General features: G+C 50.0%; 1 protein-coding gene across 1 annotated transcript in view; it reads left to right on the top strand.

Annotated features, from left to right (window-relative positions):
• Positions 1-21645, top strand: part of ERBB4 (erb-b2 receptor tyrosine kinase 4) — a gene marked incomplete at its 5' end in the record, with an annotated part of 449003 nt that overhangs the window by 135168 nt on the left and 292190 nt on the right. The window contains one exon of the mRNA XM_062579354.1: positions 11849-12000. Coding sequence (XP_062435338.1) covers positions 11849-12000 — 152 coding nt within the window. The remainder of the gene's footprint in view (positions 1-11848; positions 12001-21645) is intronic.

Here is a 21645-nt window from a genome sequence, read left to right as displayed (position 1 = left end):
GTGCCAGTTGATGTGGACAGAGTGCTCTGTGCAACAGCTGGGAGGGATTCCCCCCCCCTAAAAAAAAAAAAGTGTGCTTGGTGCTGGCTGGCTGGCTGTCAGATACAAAATGAAACACCTGGGTGCGAGATAAATGCGTGGATATGAGTCCTAGCTAGTCATGTGTGGTACTGACCACCTGCCAGGTTTAATGAACAGGCATTTATTTACCTGGATGTATGTGCTTATTTTTATACCTGGCTTTTATTTTATTTTCCCCCCCTCTGCTGTCTCCAATAAGGTCAAGTGGTGTATCGGTCTGTGTGCTAGGTGGTGGGTGGGAGTTGTACTCACCTTTTTGCTTAGTTCCCTGTAATACGGACCTCTCTGATGGCATTTCAGGCAAGAGTTTGTGGTAGTTTTGGGCTTTCCAGCTTGATTTTTTTTGTTTGGGGGAGTTTTGGCTCCTAAGAAGTCTTTAAGCTGTTACCCTCCAAAGGCACCAGGCTGACCCAGATATCCCCCCTCTGCGTAGATGGAGGATTCAAGGTCAAACGGGGATGGTGTTATCTCCTTTCTCCGCTAGTCCCGCTATCGTTCAGAGTGGAGACTCTCTGCTGTAGCTCAGCGCTCACCTCCCTGCAGAAATATATAGGCTCCCCGTGAAGATGGGATTCCATATGTACTGCTTTTGGTGAAATTTGTTTATCTTCACAGTTGGCCAAGAATAAATAAAACAGCCTTATGCTTCCCAGGAGTATACACTATATGCCTCAATTATTGGTGCATTATATTAGTAGCAGATGCTACATTCCCCCATATGAAAAGGAAGACTTCTGAACGCTAAAACTAAAATTTTTTTTTTTGCTTATACACAGTAATTATCACCATTCTTTCATTTCAGAGGCATCTGGCTGACATACCCTAACCGTGATGTGCTGTATTAGCATTTGCATTACGTTTCGTTCCCAAACGTTGCGGTGACAGTGACTTCTGTAGTTAAGGTTGCCGGATGGTTGCTGTTCCGTTCGGGTGCTTCGGACTCCTCCGCGGTATCTTTCTCGGCTGGGATCTTTAGATGTTCCTCCTGGGTGAGTGAAATAGCTCCAGCGCCCTCCAGTAACACGGTTCTGCTGAGGAAAGATATTTTGGCTGTCTCGGAGCCTTTCACCCGTAAAAACTTGTTTTAATAGACTTCTGTCCTCAGCGTGCTTCTGCCTGGTGTATCCTGGCCCCCAGATTCCTGCTGTGGAAACGTTTCCTGGGGTGGGGGGAACCCTCCAGTGGGTCATCTTCAGGTGCGTCTCGCTCGACCTCGCCGCCCTACCCGCGGCGTGCAACCAGCACGGGGGCGGCGGGAGGCCGCCCGGGAGCGGCCCGCCGAGACGGGCTCTCAGCGGGAACGGTAGCTGGCCCCGAGGCGTTTCCACGGTTGCTCTCGCTTCTGCCCTTCCTGTGATTTATTAACTACTCCGGAAGTTTCCCAGCTGTTTCAGGGGATAAGTAATGGCAGCGGGAGCCCGCGGTTAACCTTGGCCGCGCAGGCTGCACGCTCTGTAGCTGTCGGCTTTTATCTTCCCCGCTGCCTGGAGGAGGCTCGGACGGTCTTCCCCGCTCTGCAGTTACTCATTTATTTGCCTGGACGTAGCCTGTCTCGAACTTGTGTGCGCACGCTGGCTCGCCTCTCTCTCAGCAGCTCATAAATAAGAGGAGGTTTGGGTGAAGCAGGCCTCCAGCATGTCCAAATCCCTTGCTGCTAGTGAGAAGGCAGCTGCCAAAAAGTAGGTGGGATGGGGAAAACGCAAGCGGTGTGTTTTATTTTGTATTTACAGAAGGAAGAGAAGAACTGCTTGGGTTAACGTTGCTCTTTGCACAGGAAATTAGAGAGCCGCTTGAGGGAACGGGCGTCACGGGTGCTATACGAACGAACCTTTAAAGATGATCCAAGTTCTCTAGACCTTGCAGTGGAGCAGTTAGGACAGCAACAGGTGAACAGGAACAATTACAAGGAAAGCCCCTTCTAAATCTTTTTTTTTTTTTTTTGAGTCTACTGATGGAAGCAGAATTGATTATTCTGATGAAAAGTTTCCCAAGAGTTAACTTTGCTGAAAACTTTCCTGGTTTTTCTCGTGGCCGCGTTTTGGTGCGCAGCCCGCTCGCGTAATCCGTGCAGCCTCAGTGCCGACCGACAGTCTCCGGCATTTCACGAGTCCCTGGCTTGAGGGTTTGCGGGCCGAGGTATTTGGACTCTTACCAAAGAGTACGCGTGAACTTTAGGTTTCCTTGGGAGATGCAGCTGTTTTTCCTCCAGTTCTTGCCCGAACCTAGACGCGAGGACGGGAGGCTTTGCTCGGGCGGTTCAAGGGTAGTCGCCTCTGCTGCGTGCGCAGATGCGCGTGACGTGCTGTTCCAAAACAAACCGACCTCCGTCCTTGACGGAGAGCCGGGTTGGGTGAGAAGTTATCTCCGTGCGTCTTCGGCGCTGTGGAGTAGTCGCTGCTGACCGCGAACAGCGTCGCTGGCTGCGAGCGATACCCGAGCCCTGGGTTTTGAGGTACTGGCTCTGGCCAACGTGCCGTTCGTTCAAAACTAATGTCAAAACCTCAACCCTGACAGTTCAGCAGGGGCATTTGCTAGCTGGAGAGCAGTGAAATTACTGGACAGTCAACGGGAGCTGTGGCTCACAAGGAAATAGTGCTTTTTTTTGGGAGGGGGGTTCTTATTAGTATCTTCAGTGGAGGGGAAGGAAAAAAAAGATATTCCATCTGCTCCTCAGCAAACTGGAGTTAGGATAAGACGGAGAGGATCCTGCCTGTCTAATGCTTGGGGCAACTCGATGCATGTGATGCGCAGCAGTGAATTCACGTAACGCAAAATCAAATCTAAGAAAAAGAGGGGAGGAAAAAAAAGAAAGCTTGACTTGCTTTCCCCCCAATAACTTCAGGAAATCAAACCCTTTCATGCTTCATTTACCCAATTGTATCTCCTCCCTAAAAAGGAATATCACTTTTTAGAGATTCTTTTTCCTTTTTTCTTTTTTCCATTTTTGGAAACTGATATCTTGCTCCCCTCAAAATATAATAAATTCTGAGTAGTTCCTCTTTTCAACGAGGATTTCTCCATCATATCCAGAAAATGCTTGTTGTCCTAAACCTTTTAGGCCTGATGCTCGTAAGGCAGATATTTTAAATGTAGGAGCCCAGATCCATACTTGGGCCCGCTTCCGGTCGGATGCGCTCCCATCAGCGCGGCGTAGCAAATGCAGGCTGTGATTAAATGCCTCGCTGCTCCTTCAGGGGCTAAAGGATGGCTTTGCAGTTTTTAAAATGAAATGCGAATTTCAGGAGGTTTGTAATTTCTTACAAGGCCTTACTGTATGAGAAGCATAACAGGTGTTCCCGGTTGGGGGAAAGGAGGTGCCCGATTTCATAGGTATTCTTTTTTTCTAGGCTAACTGGACCTTTAGGAGTAGTGGAGCTACCTCCAGGTCTAGAAGCGAGTTCTTTGCTAGGGTTGTACAAGCGGTTGCTCACAGAGCTTTAAAAATTAAGCGTTTTCCTTCCCTGTGCCTATGTTTTACATGAGTTGCATTTTTTTTTTCTCGGATTAAACACTGAAACGCATCCATTTGCATTTCGCGGTAGAAATGCAGAATGCAACCTTTGTCGACTGAATTCTGATTTTGAAAAAACATAGTTGTGGGGGGCGTTTTTCCCCTTGAGGTTCGGATTTGTAACGGCAGACCAGCGTGACAATGCATTTGATCATCTTTCTTCAGCAATGAATAAACCTATTAGCAAATTATCTTCTACTTTGCCTTTTTATGGTTGAAAGTTCCATTGATTTGTACAGGGGCAATGTTTGAAAAAGATCTTACCAGCGTTTGCACACAAAGTAATAACAGCCTATAAGCGAGGGAGAATGAGGGAGAAGAGTATTCTGCAAAATCAATCCTTTCAGTCACACTTCACCCCTATTAACTGAGTCTTGAGCACTTGCAATTGAGTATATGCTTATATAATTTCCTGAACTGGTGCCTGGGAGTTTGATCCTGCCAGCACTAAAATTAGCGCTAGGGCTTTGTTGGCATCTGAATCGCACAGCGCAGGGGGTTTCTGGGGCAGTGCTCGGACCTGAGTAATCGGAGTGTTTGGTCGGTTTGAGGGTTTTTTTTTCTTTCTTTATTTAACAGATTTGTCTTATTTCACTGGAAGGGATTGGGCTGGATTTGAGGGAAGCCGCGGTGATGCTGGGATGAGCAGGGGTGGCCGCGGGGGCGAGGCCCCCGTGGAGGATGCAGAAGAAGAGCTGGTGGCACCAAGCGAGAGGGGCAGAAGGAAAAGCCCGTAAGGCAGGAGGTCGGATGAGGAAGGAGAGGCATCGCTGAATACAGGGAATTTGCCTGGCAGTACTGGGGAAGGGCGTAACTGCAGCTAAACGGGAGCTAGCGGTGGGTCCTGCCGTGTATGAGAGAGCATCTCTGCCATGAGATGAGGGTTTTGAGGAAGGCGAAGCAAGAGCTGGGTCTTGGCAGCCTTCTTGCTGAGCACCTGCAGACAGCCTCGGCGCTCGCGACGGATGCCGAGTGCGGCGCGTTGGGCTTCGCGCCAGCTTTCCCTGCGGCCGTTCGGTGATGCTTCTGACTGCTGGTCCTGAATGGCTGAGGACAGAGATGGGATCCAGAAAAAAAGACACGGAAGGAGGAAGAGAAGTAATTGGAAGACGACTGGGAAAGGGAGAAGCTGGCCTGGTGAGATTGCAGCTGACTGCCGAAATTCTTCGCTATGCGTGGTGCATTCCCCTTTTCTTAGTGCGGCGCACGCAACCAATGCGCGTGCAAATCCAATGCTGCGGAAGAGGAGCTTCAGATGCTGGCAACGCGGGGCTCTCCGGTGACAACCCACTTGGGTGGCAACGTTCGCAAATGGCACGCGGGGAGGATAAAAACAGAAAAGTAATTCTGGCACAATCCTCTCTGCTTCTCCCATTAAAAAAAAAAAAAAAAATGAAGGCCTGCCTTAAAATGAAAAGCAAGTAGCTGTATAGTATTACTACAAAATACCTGAAGGAAGGATCACGATAGAATCAGACTGCCACGGAGAAAAGCTCTTATGGCTGTGGAAAAAATAGTCTTGGTGCTTTCCCTACTCCGAGACAGGAATGTGGAGGACCATCACAGCATGGCAATGAGGTGATACTTGTCATTTGTGTGACAGAGACAAATTAGGATCCGGCCTGCTCAGGGTGGGAGTGATTTTTGTGAAAATTAATGACTTGATTAGAAGGAGAAATGAAGCTTCTTCAAGGGGACATGCAAATAAAGGAGGAATCACTAAAGCTGTCACCTGATGGAAAGTGAACATTACAAAAAAAGAAAGATTGGTGGGATACTGTAAAAAGACAAATCTGAGATGATATTAATCGTACGCTATCAGCGCGAGCAGAGGGAAGAGCGGGAGGAAGGATGAGCTTAGCCCACGTGAGGCTTGAAGGGTTTTATGCCTGTGCCGAGGATGGGTGTCCGCCTTCGCCAGGCGTGCTGGGTGCGTCCTGCGCGTCCCCGCTCCGGGGTACCGGTGTCTCGTTTGGCAGGTGGTTTTACCAGAGACTGCATTTTTCTGGATGGTGCTCCCAGGCGTGGTGGGGAAGACTTGCTTGCCTTTATCTGGAGGAAACGCTGATATACAACAGCTCCTTCAATAGGCACGTGGGGCTGTCCCGGGTGGGGAGTTTGCGGAGCGTGGCATCTGCACTGGGTGATTTTGGCAATCGTTCAGGAGAATTAGGGTCACCGTATTTTACGCAACAAATAGTTGTAGTACAGATGGGAAAGCAGCGCGTGAAGCTAAAACGTAACAAGCATCAAACCTCATTTTGAACTCCAGTGGTTTTGTTAAGAACCAAATCTACGAGGGTGATTAGTTTTGGGTCCAAGCCCAAAGTCATCTGGGATAGGAACACGTTTGAAGACAACCAGCTACTCCAAAAATGGTGCTTTTCGTGAGCAGGAATACTGGCTGCATTAATGACTGAAGACATGTAAATAGCGTGTTCACAGGGCGCCTTGATTTGAGTTTGAAGGGTGTCCGCAAGGGTTTCCTGCATTTTCTTTGAGTCCAAGTAGACTAACAGGTGTATATATATATGTATTATTTTTCCTTCTTTCCTCTTCTGGTGTGCCACAACCCTTCTCAGGCTGGTGTATGTAACACAACTGGATCAAAATCTATTTATCAAATGCTGTCTCTCTCGTCCGACATCAACGGCAGGAAGGAGACGGATACCCAGCCAGTTCTCCTGATGAACTGTTCTGTCAAACTCAAGTTTAGAGGGAATTTGTCTTGGCAAGTTGGGGGACCTTGCAGAGTCCAAGCAGAAAATAAATACCCAGTGCCATACTCCAGCTGCACGAGACAAAATAAGAATCGGAGATCAGACGGTGGTGAGTACAGGACGCAACGATCTCTATTTCGCTGACTTCTGAGCGTTAGGTAGCAACGGCGACGCGCGAGTTCATTCTATGTTCTCGGGCTGCTGGCGCTACGGGCGCTCGGGATGTGGCCCTACTGCTCTGAGGTGCGTTTTTGGTCCATCTGCAGACTCTGGCAGAAGCCCTGGAACGGTTTTTGTGTTTCAGAATACAATTTCAATGGTGGTTTGGGCTGGACTAATTTAGCCGTGAGGAAGATGCCTGGTGCAGAACACGTGAAGGCTTTCCCTGGGAAGCACGGCTCTATGGAGAAGCGGTTTGGGGCAAGGTTTGGGGCTTTGTTTCCAACCTTAACGCCCGCGTGCCGGGTCTGCCTGCTTTAGGAAGTGCCGTTTTCGCTGTTTGGCAAGGACGCTGGCACACTTGGTTTTCTCTCTGAATCCCACCTGTATCCCATCAGCCTCCAAGAGGTTTCCCATCTTCTGCACACGGGTCTGCGGCCAAGCGTGGCCATCTGCAGTTCCCTCTTGCCGCAAGGAAGCTGCGGTATGTTATGTTTTGCCAGAAAACATACGTGCTCCTGCGGCCCCCAGAGAAGGCTTATTCCCCTGAGGTCCGCTCTAGCTTTGTAGCGAAGCTAAATCCCACGCGGGGTCTGCTTGGACTCGAGCTACGCCTTTCCCCTTGTCCCCCAGCAAAAAGCTTTGAAGCTGGCACCTTTTTTGCTGTCGTTCGGAAGCGGTCGCTGGGACTGCCTCCGTATTCCCTGGGCGTCTTTAAACATAAATTGCATTTGACTGCAGCGAGGCTAATTAGGGCAGAGGCACGCGGCCAAGGAACCCGCGCCGTGACTGACGGCTCCTTGGACCCCTTCGGACAACCGCAGTCTGCTACCGCCTCCTTCCCGGGGTCCCCCTTGTTCTGAACAACTTTCTGGTGTTGGTTTGGGGTACCAGAAAGCTGGTAGCGAGCGCTGAGGGTTGTAGGCGACGGTTGGAAATCGGGGGGCGGCGGAGCTACGTGCATTTCTCCTTGCCCGAAGAAGCCAGGTACTGGAAGCGGAGACCACCGAGGTCCCTCCTAGGTTACATCTATTAATTGCTGCTTTGGTTACCTTCCTCCCTGGGAACTAAATCGCGAGCGTGAAAGACGTTTCGGGAAAGTGTTTCCTCCCGCCGGGGCGGGCAGCGGCCCGGGGCACCTCCGTCTCGAGGGCGTCCCCCCGGCTCGGAGGCTTATCCGCCGCCTCCCGAGCGGAGCGAGCACTTCCAGCTTCGCAGCGAGACCTCGAGGAGAGCCAGATGATGGAGCAGATGGCAGATGACTAATTTGGCAGAGTTAGATGAGTGGAAATTGTTTGCTTTAATTGCTTGTCAAGTCCGGTACCTATGTTATAGTTAAGGACCAACTATTTACCCTCAAAACAGGACAAAACGAGGAAAGAAAGCATGTGTGCGCACCTATGTGTATGGTTGTGAAGGGTAGGGAGAAAAGGGGGAGGAGAGATATCCAGAGAAAACAACTTTATACATGGCATTGGGGGGAAAAAAACATTGGCAAAGTCTGTTGTAATTCCTGCTTTAGTTTTGGTGGTAGCCGCGTAATCTAGATCCTGCAGTACGCTTGCACTTTTTGTTCTCTCTAGTTGCAGTAGCCTCTACCCGAGGGAACCAGAGGAGAAGCAGTGCTGGAAACATTAACGTAAAACCCCATGGTGATGATGGCTTGAGGTGATCGGTGCGGGCAGTTACGCTTGAAATGGCGCGGCATGAATCGAGTCCGCGTTTCGTACCAACCGAAAAACGGCATCAAACGTGAGCGCTACGTCGCTGAAATAAGCTGTGTAGATTTTGGAGAGCTTAGTGCGAGGACTGGGTCCTGTCGGCCCAGGAAAGTGCATAATCCTCCTTGATGAAGATGCAATCACTGTCAATATTTACTGTGGCTGTTGGTTTTCTTCTGCTTGGAAGAAGGGGAAAGATCTGTCTTTCGCAGATCCCATCTGTTGGGTCTCTGGTGCGGGTGGGACTACCTGGATAAAATGCGTCCCTGTGGGTTTTCTAGGAGCACTGGGGAGTTTTTGGTGAAGCCATGTGAAAATAGAAATTGGGTGGTCAGTGAGGACATTTCAGGAGCTTAATCCCTTTGGTCCTCAGTGCCATCAGCCCTCAAGGAGTAGAGACCTTGCACCTATGCTAGACCTGGCTATGTGATGTCCACTGGTCCCAGCTGTGTCATGGTTGGCTGGTCTTCTCCCAGCCTGGCCAGGCTGTACTCCATGTCGCACCAGGTGGTTTGATGGTGTGCAACTGGACTCTTAGGAGATAATGATTTTCTAGTGCAGAGCAGACCTTATGGAAGGAAAACACTCATGGTGGCTGAGCTTTTGGTTAGGAATACAGAGGAAGGCGTGCTCTCCTTTGCAAAGGCGGAAGCATCTCTCACCTAGAGGGGAAAAAAAAAATCCTCTGGTTGGAAAACACTCCCCCAAGTCGGTGGGGTTAAAGGAAAATTGATGGGTGACCTGAAACTGTGGTTTTTTTGCCCTCTCACGGGTGACATCAAGTGCGGCGAGTCCCTCCCTCAGTGGGGACGTGCCTAGTTGTGAGCAGGTTCAGAGGTTTTCCTGCTCGTTTGAAGAGAGCTGTAAAATAACGAAAGGACTGAAGCCGTTCGCCCCTTCTCGTGCGCGTGTACGTAGAGCGGCGGGCACCCAGGAACTGAGCGGCGACTGCTTCGAAATCGCTGGTAATTAGCGGTTCCTTAAGGGCCTCAAGTATTATCGCCCTCACGTTTGGGGGTCTTGATCGCTAATGAGCCTCTGCAGTTATTAATAAGCTGCGAGGGCGCCTTGTCCCCGTTTGGTTTCACGTGCTTTGGGGTTAAGCTGAACGGGACTGAGACGGTCGCGTTTAGTGCGTCCTGAGCACCTCCAAAAATAGGTGAGTCCCGAGGGGAGCGGAAGGAAAAACTAAATAAGTTTCCCCTCCTTGCAAAAGTTAGATCGTTCTTTGAGCTGGGAGAATTAAGAAATCAATTAGAAATATAAGAAGCAGAATTATATCGAGTCAAACGTGATATTTTTTTTAATTGAAACTGTGGATTTATCGTTACAGTAGGGCAAAAGAATAGGGTAGAAAGCAGCGGCTAGAGGACGTTTCTTGAAATGCCTCTGCTGCTTCCTGCCTTTGAGCGAGCGCCTGAGCAATTTGGCTTTGTTATGAAAAAGGAGGAAAAAAAAAGTCAATGGAAAATTAACTTCAAAGTCACGTGCGTGAATATTGATGCAGAAGGTAAATCCAATACGGGCAATCGTTACCGCCCTAATTGGCGCCGTTAGGAGCTGGAGCTGCGCGCTGTGAGTAAAGAGCCGGTTGCAAGTAAATAACCGAACCTGAAGTTTGGGTGAGCGGGTGACGCCTAAAATAAGGCCGCGAGGGGAGGCCACTCGCGCCTACGCCCCGGAGAGCTGGGAGGAGAAACCGCCGAGGTTTCCGCCTCCGCTCCCGTTGCCGCTGGCTGAACTCCTCCGCGCCGAAGGACGCGTTAGGCTCGAAGAGCTTGAGAGGAAACTTTCGGAACAGGAACCTTTGGGCTTCGGACGGGACCTCGAGAAGAGGCGATAGCCTTCATCTTAAAATCCGAAGGAACAAAATCACTTCTGAGCGTTTCCAGTAGCCTAACGAGTATACTTGAAACGTTCAAACGCAGTAAGAACTTTGAAAGTTTAATTTTATCAAGCTGTGGAACTCATAATTTATATCCCTTAAGCTCTTTCCAAAACCAGACCGGATGCGCATGGGGCAAAGCGATCTCTCCGTACTGCCTTTCCACCTTCGGTCTATGCCGTTTAGCTGCTGAGCGCGAGAAGAAATGAAAATACCTGACAAAATGTGACGAAACCAGCCCCTGCTATCCCTGCCTGATGGGGAACTGCTCGAGAGGAATGGATTTTGTTTGCTGTTTTTAGGGCAGAGGGAGTTTTCTCGGGAGAAAACCTTGTGTTTTCCCAGTTCCCTGGGCTGTTTGAAGCGCAGGTCTCCTTGCCGCAACTGATTGCTGTGCGAGAAATGAGACCTGCAGCGGGGAACGGAACTGAGAATTATTTCCTGTCTCTGAAAAGAGAAAAATAAATAAAAAGGAGGCTAGAGTAAGGAAGCAGTGAATAATAGTAGCACTGAAAAACCTCGTTACTTTTGCTGTATTTAAAAAAAGGGATGGTGTCTTTCAAGAGAGTGTATTTTGGCCAATTCTGCTGGTTTTGTCTCCAGTCATGGGGAGTTTTGTGTTGATCTAATCCAAGAGCAGGAATGACTCCAGAAGTGGGATTCTGGTCTGGCTCATGTTTTGCGTAATATAACGCCTGTTCCAAAAATCAGGATATATTCTGATTTATTTGCCTGCAGATGAGAGCAGCTGACAAACTGCTGGTGAGAAAATTCTCGACCTCGTGCTTGAAAATCTAAGCAGCGTTGCTATTACGACAGGGAGAAAGATGCAGGGAAAAAATGCGGTTGGAAAATGCTGCTTCTGTATATTTTTTTCCTAATTCACCTTTGTCATTGCTTGATGCACGGCAGTCTAATAGACTCAGCAGAGCCGTAATTCTGGAGTAGCTTCGAACCGGTCTTGAGAATCGGGAACTGACTGCTATGTGGTTGAAGGGTATCTTCAGAGAACTGGCTGCACTAAAATGTCATTTCCTAACTCATCTGGCACGTCTCCACGGTACGTTCATCAGATCAGAGTTGGACTTCTGGGAAGACGATACGGTGGTTTTTTGCAATTGTCTTGATCCAGTTTTGTTGTGCACCAGGTTAGAGAGAGCTGAGAAGGGATGGAAGGAAGGAGGAGGGTGAGCCATGTTGGATGTGAGCCTGTTGGTCAGGTTCTTTTTGACTTTCCCGACAGACCTGTATAGATATAAGCAAAATAAGAAGCGTGTTGGACTGGACGAGTTAGCTCCGGTATGCGAGTCTCTCCGGTCGTACAGCTGTTGGTCCGTGACTAGCACATCTCTAGTCCGTGCCTGCTTCTGCTGTTGGCGGAACTAGCGCGGCCTTCACCGAGACCCGGTTTTGGCCCATAAAGTGCTGGGATCATCTAGTTGGGCGTCTTGCCTGTATTTTTGCCATTTCAGCCTTTCTACATGTTCTGCGGTAGATACCAGCACTTTGTCCCCCTTGATAAATTTTGTTTAAACTGCTGGGATAATCACAGGCTATATTTCTACCTCAGCACCTTGAGGGCTGATATTAAAGCAAATTGTGATGTTTCTGTTTTTTTTTTATTTTTTTTTTTTTTATTTTTTGGTGCAGAGCCTGATCCAGTGGTGACTACGTGATTCCTGTTACGATTCCCTGTTGTCCCTGAATACAAATCTTCCCTCCCTCCTTGCTCCTGCGCCCTCCTGACTGTTTCTCCTCTGGTTTCTTGCAGTGTGCGCTGGCACAGAGAACAAGCTGAGCTCCCTGTCCGACCTGGAGCAGCAGTATCGGGCGCTGCGCAAGTACTATGAGAACTGCGAGGTAGTTATGGGCAACCTGGAAATCACCAGCATCGAGCACAACCGAGACCTCTCCTTCCTGCGGGTAAGCCGCCGCCTTTTTCCTTCACGTTTTCTGCATTTCTGGGAATAGCCACAAATGGAGAACGGCAGGTCCTTCTCCATGGGTGCCTGTGGTCTGCAATATCAGAGGACCAAAAAAAAAAAAAAGTCACAGGTGTGCAAAGGGCAGCGACGGCGCTAGGGCGGATGATCTGCGTACGTGTCGCTTAGGTTTATCCGGGACTCGTGGCAGAGAGCTGTGTTACCGCGCGGCGAGGTGACACCTCGTGGGTCTCTGCTGCTCCGTGTTGCCAGCAGGCGCGGAGCTGCGAGGGTTGGATTTAGAAAGGTCGGACTGGTGCTCTCGTGGTTTCGACGAGCGGATCCTAAAGAAGCGCTATATACGGACCGGCTCATAAAATAACACAAGCGGGTAACTCCGGGCAAAATTTGTGGACGGCTGATTTTTAATACGTAAACAAAGCAGCGATTACTGAACGAATGGAAAACCCTCTCCGTTTGCAAGCCTGGAGTTAGGACTCTAACCGATAATCTTCAGCTCGCGGAGGTCTGTGATAGATCGAGGCCTTCCTGCCGTTGGGGGGGGCGCGCTCCTTCGAGGCCACCTTCCACGAGAATGTCGGGTTTCATTGGAAAATCACGCTTTTGGCCTTTGTTTGCGAGGGAACCTGCGTGGTTTGCGCGTTACGGTAGCAGCTGCGGTGTGCGCAGGGAGGCGAGTGCCAGGTTAATCCAAATTAACCCCGAGGCTGTTTGCTGTTCCAAAACTGATGCCATCTTGTGAGGCGCCGGAGCCGTTTCCAGAAGTTGGGCTTTGCGTGGCGGCAGAAACCAGAACTTGGAACCCAATAAAGCAGAGATCTAGTTAATGTGATAGCAGTCATCAAAATAGAAAACCAGATGGAGGAGAATGTGTTCTTGGTGAGGCAAATAAATAAACGTAGATGTACTTTTGCTGATAATTTGGTGCTCGTGAGTTACATGTTACTACTTGTTCTATTGCTTTAAAAGTGATTTCAAGGCCCAAACAAAGGTGAGAGATGGGGAAGATGTGGCAACCTCATCGTGCAACAGGATACTTTTCTGGCCTGCTGCCTTTTTTTTTGGCTTCGTCTGTGTCCGTGGCGATAATTGCCCTCTTTCTCCACCAAATGGACCAAATGCAGCTGACGGAGTCCCACCACTGCAAGCCTCTAAAAGAAGACCTGGTTTACTTTCGCGTAGCAGAAGTGGCAGTTTGCGTTGCGGGCTCGTTTGCGTTTCTTAGCGTCTCTATGTTCCCTTTTTTTAAGTGAAATACCCGATGAGCGTACCGCAGAAGAGTCCTCTGCGAGCGCTCGCGTTGTGTTGAACGCCTTCGCTAAGCGAGAGCGAGCTCAGCTCAGCGCTCGGGCTTTTAGCAGCTCGCAGCCGGTAAACTGTCGTCTTGTCGCTGGGTTTTATTTATCCAGTATAGCTGAGTTCTGTGAAAATCTGCCCAGCCAGCCTGTATTTATTTTGTGTGTGTGTGTGTATATATATACATACATATATGTATATATATACACACACACACGTATATGTATGTAACTTTTTTGCAGTCTTGCTTTTTCCCAGCTGGCAGCATTTTGGCGTTTGGCGTGCGTGCGTTGCCGGTGGCAGCAGGCACCAAGGCGAGAGGCGCCTGGGGTCGAGCAAACCCGGCGGCAGCTCTGCTCCACGTGCCGCTTTTTGGGTCCGGCCGCAGCAAAATGGTTTTTAACGCTGTTTCCAAACCCGGCAGCTTTTCATCTCCGACCAGCTAATACTTTTGCTAGTTCCCTGTAGGCGGTTGTTGACTCTGTTTTATCCTCCTCCCCTCCCTCTCGCTCCTTTTATTTTTATAGCCGCCCGGAGCTTTGCAATAGGCAGAATAACTCTGCTAGGAAGCTCGTTCCTCTTCCGCGCGCAGGGCTAAGCTCCTGTCTCTGAAATAAGCCCGTTCCGCTTGCGCAGCCTCTCTGTCCGCTCTTCCGCTTTCCCGAGCAAACCCCACGAGCGATGCAGAACCGGCGGAGAGCCCCAGGCCGCCTCGCAGCGTAATCTGGGCTTTGCTTTGAGGCTGATAGAAAGCGCAACTTAAAAACTGTGCGAGCTGCTGCTCTTCCGCTCGAGTTAAATTCTCAGCTCCTGCAAAACAAACACAGGAGTGAATTAATACGCAATTAATCCTCGAGCTGGGTTTGCCAAGCTATAACCAAATATATGTGTACACTAGCTATTGCCCCATTAATTTAGCAATTATTTTTGGTGGGTTTTGTATGAATGATATAGTTCGAAGTAACGGACAGTGTCTGTAAGACAAGTGTGCTGCGTGGATGCAGGCTTCCTAGCGATTGCTGAAGGACAACTCTTGTTTTGCAGTGGTTTTTTGTGTGTGTGTGTGTGTGTGTGTGTAACCTCTAGGCTCCTCTTGATGCACCGGTTTGCCATGTGTCGGCGTAGGGGTGGACAGCCGTGGCCGGGGTGCGAGGCACAGCGGCAGAGGAGCAGGGGTATCGTCCCTCTGCTTTTCCTCGCGTGCCCTCTTCCTAGTGGCAGTGATTCGGGCTCTCGTGACGCGGGTAGGGAGCTGAGACCTTGTCCCTTAAGCAGGGCCACCTCTGCCTCCCTGGAGGACGTTGCTTTGCATTGGAAGGGGCCTTCTCCTGGTTTTCGGAACTGACCTCGGAGTCGCGCGCTGCCGAAACGTCCCCACGGCGAATTAATTTATGTTTGAAAGCTAATAGCTGCAAATACGAAACGCTTCTCAGCGACGTGTTTCTCTGTCGTCTGCTTCTGCCGCTTCTCTCGTGCGTTTTTTAATTGCTGATTGGCTGGCTGTGTAATGCACGAGTTGTCTCCCTGGATTTCCCTGCCGAGCAGATGGGATTGACGGGTCCTTCCCCCGCCTCCCACCCGCCCCTCGCGGAGACCTGGGCCGGGGCCCAGCCTGGAGGTGCGTTTCCCCCCGCCACCTCCTGCAGGTTGCCAGCAGCCCGGAGCTCTCCGGCCTCTGTGCAGCTCGGGCGGTGGGTCTCCCTGCGTCCGAGGGAGGGCCCTTCAGCCGCGGCGCGTGCGTTGATGGCGTCAGTCGCGGGGGTTTGGAGTCCAGGCTGATTAAGGAGTCTCTTTAAATTGTCTTTTTAGCTTTTTGCTTTTAGTTCCCGTTGTCCTTGCCAGTCGCCCAGGACGGCGCGTCTGATTCGTGTGCGTGCCGGCGGTACAAACTCTTCGACGGCGTGGAGATAAAAGAGCTCTGACTTAAATTATTCAAAGTTACTCAAGCCCGCGCGCACGCTCGAGAGCGGTACCGTCCTCTTCGCTTGCTGCCAGGAGTTCTGGTGGCGTGGCCGCGGCGAAGGCGGCCCTTCCTCGCCCCGAGGAGCGCGTGGGGAGCGGCGGCGGGCGCCTGACGTTTCGCAGCCCCGCGCGCGTCTGTCGGCCGGGGGGCGGCGCCCGGCGCCGGCCTCCTCGCGGCTGCGGGCCGAGGCCGGGCCTTCTCGCGGTTCCGCCGCCGCGTCTCTCAGGGGCCGCCGAGACGCCCGCGAGACCCGCCGCGGAAGGCGTTTCGTTAGAGCGATTCCCCCCCCCCCCGCTGCCGTTGAAGGGGCGCCAAGGGAGGTGGCGAGCGGGTTTTTTGTCTCGGCTCCGCAGGGCTCGGTCTGTGCCCCCCCTTCCCCACCCCTCTCGCTGGGGGATGAGGAGGTGCAACATGTCCCGGGGCTGAGAGGATGCTCCGGACGCTAGCTTCTCCTTCGCCGCCGCTCCAGGTGGGACTCTGTCAAGGTTTGGCGGAGGTAACGTGGTGGATGGGCGCCAGCTGGCGAAGCTGCGGCCGGGGCAGCCTGTAGGGATATTAATGGTAGGGGAAGGCACGTTGAGGAGCTTGGCAGCGTCTGCAATCGCCCCGTGAACGTCGCGAGCGTGTCTGGGGGCTTGAAACGCTCAGCGGTCTCTGAAGCGGACGTGTTCCCGCTCCGTGTTCAGGAAGCACCGGGGGTGGCCAGGGAAACCTTTTCTTCCTCCTGTCGGACTTTCCTCCCAGCCAGCTGCTGCCTACCTGCAAAATATGTAGGTTTAAGCCAGAATGCAGAAGTTGCCGTGGTAGGTACTGTAAAAATGCTTGTAGTGGATGTAGATTATTATTATTAAAAATAGAATAGTGCAAACCTCCTTAATTAGGTATTGTTTTTTTTAGACGCTGATCTTGCCTCTAGGCAAATGAGACCAATTAGGCCTTCCCTTTCAACCGCCTTATGCTGTTAATGATCTTATCCTTGTAAATATAAACCTCTCCCTTCTCTCTGCCTTTGGAAATGCTGGCCTAACTGAAGTCTGACTGAATTAAACAACGGAGTAAAGTTAAATAACCAACAAAAACCTTTAGTTGCGAAAACTTAATAAACCCATTTTTATTTTAAAAGCAATCAGGCAAATGAGCGGTTTTCTCCTAACCATAGGAAGAGGGGGGTTATTTACATTTGGTGGGAATGGCGAGTGTCGCGAGCTTTCTAGTTTAGTCTTAACCTTAACTGGGAGTGGGAATAGACTCCAGGGTTTTGCTCTGTTCATTGACGAGCTTTGCTCGGAGAAAACGTCATTTTTGGCGTTATTCAGGCCTTTTTGTTCACCCGCCCTCCCAGATCTTTTCGAGGAACAGAGGTTGTTACTTGAAGTAACTATCTGGAGTTACTTCAAGGTGAGAGGCGCAGACAAGGTGTGGATGGGTACGGATATACACCACTGTTGGGAAGCGGTCTGCGCTTTGCAGAAGCGTTTTGCACGTTGCTTGGAGTGATGCTTCTGTGCTTTCCTGAGAATTTAGGGAATAAATTGCCATTTTTTTCACTCGTTCGGCTACGAGTGCCGAACCCTATGCGGCACGAAGTCGAGTGCTACTAACTTTGCAGATGATACGTGGCTACAAGTATGCCGGCTCCTCTAAACGAGGCGGCCTGAGATGCAGGATGCTCCTTCGAGGCCTTTTCGTACCAGCATTGGTAATTTATGGATGAGAAGATGCCTTGCATTTGGAACGTGACTTCTGAAAACAAAATCCCCCAAACCTGGATCTATCGATTTACATTCCAGAAAGGGCCAAAAGGCAGGGAGGAATGAAAGGAACGGCGAGGCATAATTCATCTCGCAGCTGTAAATCAAAAGCAACAATCCCGTGTAATACATACCTCAGGAACAGTAATGACAGTTCATCCTTCAAGAAATACTGTGCGGAGTGAAGGCATGAGAAAGGAAAATCTATATTGAATATCAGGAAATTAATGGCTGTCTTTGTAAAACCGTAGAATAACCTCTTCAGAAAGCAGAAGACATTAGCGGAGTCCTTTTAAAATCCGCTGAAGGATCAACTACAAAATAGATCTATTGCAAGGAGCAGTCTTGATAAAGGTACGGAAAAACGTGACCTTGGGTCTTGGGTTTCTGTCGTTTTTAAAAGGCCGGGCTTAGTTTCTCCGGAGGCTGGGGAATTCTTACAGTAAAGAAAGAAGGAAAGAAAGCGTATTTCAACACGCGCCTTGAAAATGGCTGCTGCGGGCCTCTCCGCCGAAGGAGGCCGCAGAAAGGGAGAGCGCTGCGGGGAGACGAGGCGGCGTCTTTTTGCGGCTAATCGGGGCTGAAGTTTTGCTAGGTGAAGCAGCTGGCGATTTTACAACGACTGCCGCCTGTAACTATTAGCGTCACTGTGAAGAGCCTAAAACTGACAGCTCCTTAAGCAATTAAAAAAAAAAATCCCTGAGATTTTAATACAGCATCATGCAGTGAATTTATAACTGATGCAGATGCTCCATGGATCTGCTGCAGGCAGCGTCCGCTGCATCTTAGTTGCCAGGAGGATGAATCCTGTTGCGTTGGCTTAGCAGGAGCTTCCCAGAAGCAAAATAAGGAGGCCTTCATCTCTGATTTCATGAAAGAGCTGCAAGTGAAGGCTTCTGTTGTTCCCTTCAACAAGCCTCTTCAGTTCGTTCCTCAAGACGCGTCTCCGAGTGGCACCACGGGGTTCTCGCGAGACACGCAGGTCCCCCGACTGATGGGGCTTTCCAGAGGCGGCGGTTCTTCGTAGCCCTCGTACTCGATGCGCGCCTGCTCTCGGGTCGTGGCAGCGCGTGGTCCTCTGGTGGGTCTCATCTCCCACGTGCTCCAGTTCGGCAACAGCTTGGGCAAAACGCCTCTTTTTCATTTAAGCCCCAGATTTCTAGAAATGTGTCTTTGGCCTCAGTCACCATAACTTTCAGCAGCGCTCTCAGCTGTGCGGTGAGCGCGTACCGGTAACGGGAGCCGCGTGAGACCCGGCGGCCGCCGTCTACCACGAAGTCTTGGCTGTTTCTCGGCCGTTGCCTATCTAGATGAGACTTACTAAGCGAGCCCCTAAAGGAGTTGTCCTGCCTCGCTCGCTCCTGCTATCGGTGCGAGCCGGTTTTGAGGTCCCCGTGGACCCCCCGCAAACTGACCGCAACATCTGGGGCTCCGTTTCTGCAAGCCTTCCTGGAGGCAGAAATCTGGGGGTCTCGGTCTCCTTCGGGGGAGAAAAAAAACAATTTTGGGGGGGTAACATAGGCAGTCAGCTGCTTCCCCTCCCCGCCCAAGCAGAACAAAATTTCTGAAAGGTTTTGCTATGTGATAATTGAAATGTTTTGTTCATCTCAGAGTGAAAAAGTTCTTAATTTGCTTTAAATACTACACTCTGACCAAATGGCAAAACCGTAAGCATCTTGTCTTTTTTTTCTTGAGCGTATACATTTTTTTTAACCTTCCCACCCTTACCTGGAGTTATTTGCCAAATGCAAAATTAGTACTCAATTTACTCTGCTCAGCCAAAAATTGTTTTTCTTTTTTCTTTTTTTTCAAGGAATAAACTTACCAGTGCAGAATATTTTCTCTAACCTAATAAGGATAGCTTCCACCCTCCCCCTCCCATGGCATTTTATCAAATCTACCTCCTTTTTGCTGAGTTAAAATGTGGAAGAACCTAGCTACTCACAAGAACGCCGGTCAGCTCTTATTTCACTGAAAAGAGCTCTTCTCTTCGTGAGAAATATAATAAATGAAACAAAATGAAGACCCACAGATGTTGTAATAAAATTAGTAAATTTGTATATCATTGAACTTCATTGAAATTATTGTAAATGGTGCTGTTACATTGTTTAATTATGCGCAATTAGCACTGGAATTGCTGACTCCCTGCTGGAGCCTTTTCTCTTAGATTTACGCTAGGTCACAGTAGAGTATTTTTCTCATTACTGTCGTGGAGGCGCTAATTGAACTGGATCCCATCTCCCACCCTGGCTGGCTTTATCCATAGAAGAATAATTTATTTATGTACAAATAGTTCTTCTTTGCCATATTTAACCGAAGCCTGGAGCAGGTTTAATAGCGATGGCAGAATTTATAGTCCATTAAAGCGCTTTCTATCGGGAGTCGTCTGCGCAAGCTGTTTTGGGCGCGCGAAGCGGGGTTGAGATGGATCTAGTTTGGGCGAGTTTTGAAGATGCTTTTGCCGTGGCTGTTTCCTCTGGGCAAAGCGGCAGCCGGGTGGATGAGAAAGCTCTTCCAGGCAATTTTTCTTGGGGTGACCCAGCTATGCTGAAACACGGCGAGGGCCACTGAACCAAAAAACATAGTGTATAATTGTGATAGTTGTGTAATCTTATTCCCGCTTGGTAGCAAAGTTGCCGTACACTGGGCACGTGTTAAAATCGCCTTGGGAAAGAGCAGCGTAGCCAACTGCCGCGTAGGAGCGAGGAGGATCTCCGGAGGCTCTTCCAGTCGATCGTCGTCTTTGCGAGATAAATACAGCCCGTCTGGGGAAGGGGATGAGCCGAAGCCATCGGGCAGCGCGGCGCGGGGCGTCTTTGGCTTGCCGCACTGGAGAGCCCGTCGCCCCCGGGGCGCTCGGCGAGCGGAGTAAGCGAGCCCCGTGCCGGCTCGCTGGCGGGTGAGCGGGCGGGATGGGGATGCTCTTCTGGGTGTGGGTGGAAGGGGTTAAAACGGTCTCTGAAAGAAATTTGGAAACTGCAAATGAGTTCATTGGCTCATTCTTGCAGCTTTTCCCTAAACCTTGGAGCCATTTGTTTAAACATTAATTCTAACATCTATTTTCCTGGGCTTCCCCCCGCCCCTCCTAGTGGCTTAATTTCTATTCCTTGTCTGGTGTGTGTGAATTTTCCATGCCATCACAAGCCTAATTCTTCTCTATTTCAAATGAATATCATATAAATTAATTGCCATATGATTACCATGTAATTACATTGTGACTCATGACAGTTTAGACAAAGTATCATAGCTGCATCTTAAGAAATGATAAATGTTTGACTAATGTGTCAGAAAAATGTAAATATATTGTGATTATTGTGGCACTTTTAAGCACATTAATTCTCTCCTTAGTTTCTGCACGCTGTCAGTCATCCTGCGGCAAAAAGCAGTCAATCTGCGTGCCGAGATTTATCCGCCTATATCCAGCGGGGCAGTTGCCTGTTGCGTGCCCTCGGGGAGGTTTTCGCGAGAGAGGGCAGCAGGGCAGGTGCGTTGCCTCGGTCGAGAAGGTCTCACGCAGGACGCTTGAGAAGCGAGGAGCTTCCAAGTAAGCGTCTCGCTTAGTAAGTCTCATCATCTGAAGGAGCTTCAGATACCTCTTCAGGTGCTTGGCCACGCGTGTGCGGTTTCGTTCCAGCTCTGCGTTGGGGCTTTCCCTTAGTTTGGGGGGAAGGGGGAGGCCACGGTCCACGGCGGTGAAGCACCAGTGAATACTGGGAGCAGTCTAGCTGCTGGTGCTTGCCAGGGCTTGGATGAGATGAGGCTTTGGCTGCCCCAAGGTAGTGCTTTCCAGCTGTGGTGGTGCCTGGAGACACCAATCGGTGAGAGGGGAGACCTGCTCTATTAAGTGATCAATAAGGGAAATTCTATTGTCAGTTGAATATTAAGAGTATTTTTTGGCATGTCTTGAGGGTAAGCATAGACAGGGAAAACTTTTTTTTTTTAATCAGGTGTCAAACTGACTTTATTGATGGTAAAAACATGTTTAATGATGAATTGCTTAAAATAGCCCTTTAAGTTACTGAGTTTTTCCAGCACGACTGAAAATTCCCGCATCTGTGCCTGGGAAACCACTAAATGCCAGATAATAGATGGGGCTGTTTGGTTTGGGTTATGAATAGCATCGCTACTGATCTTGTCCTATTGCTTAGGATGAAGTGTCTTAGGAAGACGGCAAGATTAGAGAAGAGCGCTTGGCTGCTTCCTTCTGGGCTTAAATGCCACAAAGTCGGGCCAGGTAGAGCTATGTGGACCTGCGGCGATGCAGAGAGCTTTGTGCATCCGCAGGTGGCCCCGGGGAGCAGGGCTGGAGGCATCTCCTGAGCTTGCCGCGTCCTCCTCTGCACGCGAGCGGCTGCTGCCCTGTGCTTGGCCTCCTCTTTGCAATATGCTCTTGAGATGTTTGCCAAGTATTTAAAGGGGTTTTCTGGGCAATTTTGGAGTCGGACAGCTCGGTCCGGACCTAGTTATTGTTTGAACGCGGGCCATACTTGATGCTGATGGATACTTGATACCGAGGGATGTATTGCTGCCTGGATCAATAGGCAGACCCGCTGCTTGGGCTCATCTGACTAAATTAACCAGCCGCCAATCGCGGTGATTCACTGAACTGAGCCTC

Source organism: Rhea pennata, chromosome 6, assembly GCF_028389875.1.
Source record: "Rhea pennata isolate bPtePen1 chromosome 6, bPtePen1.pri, whole genome shotgun sequence".
Classification (NCBI taxonomy): Eukaryota; Metazoa; Chordata; class Aves; order Rheiformes; family Rheidae; genus Rhea; species Rhea pennata.
This window is presented reverse-complemented; position numbering and strand designations above follow the sequence as displayed.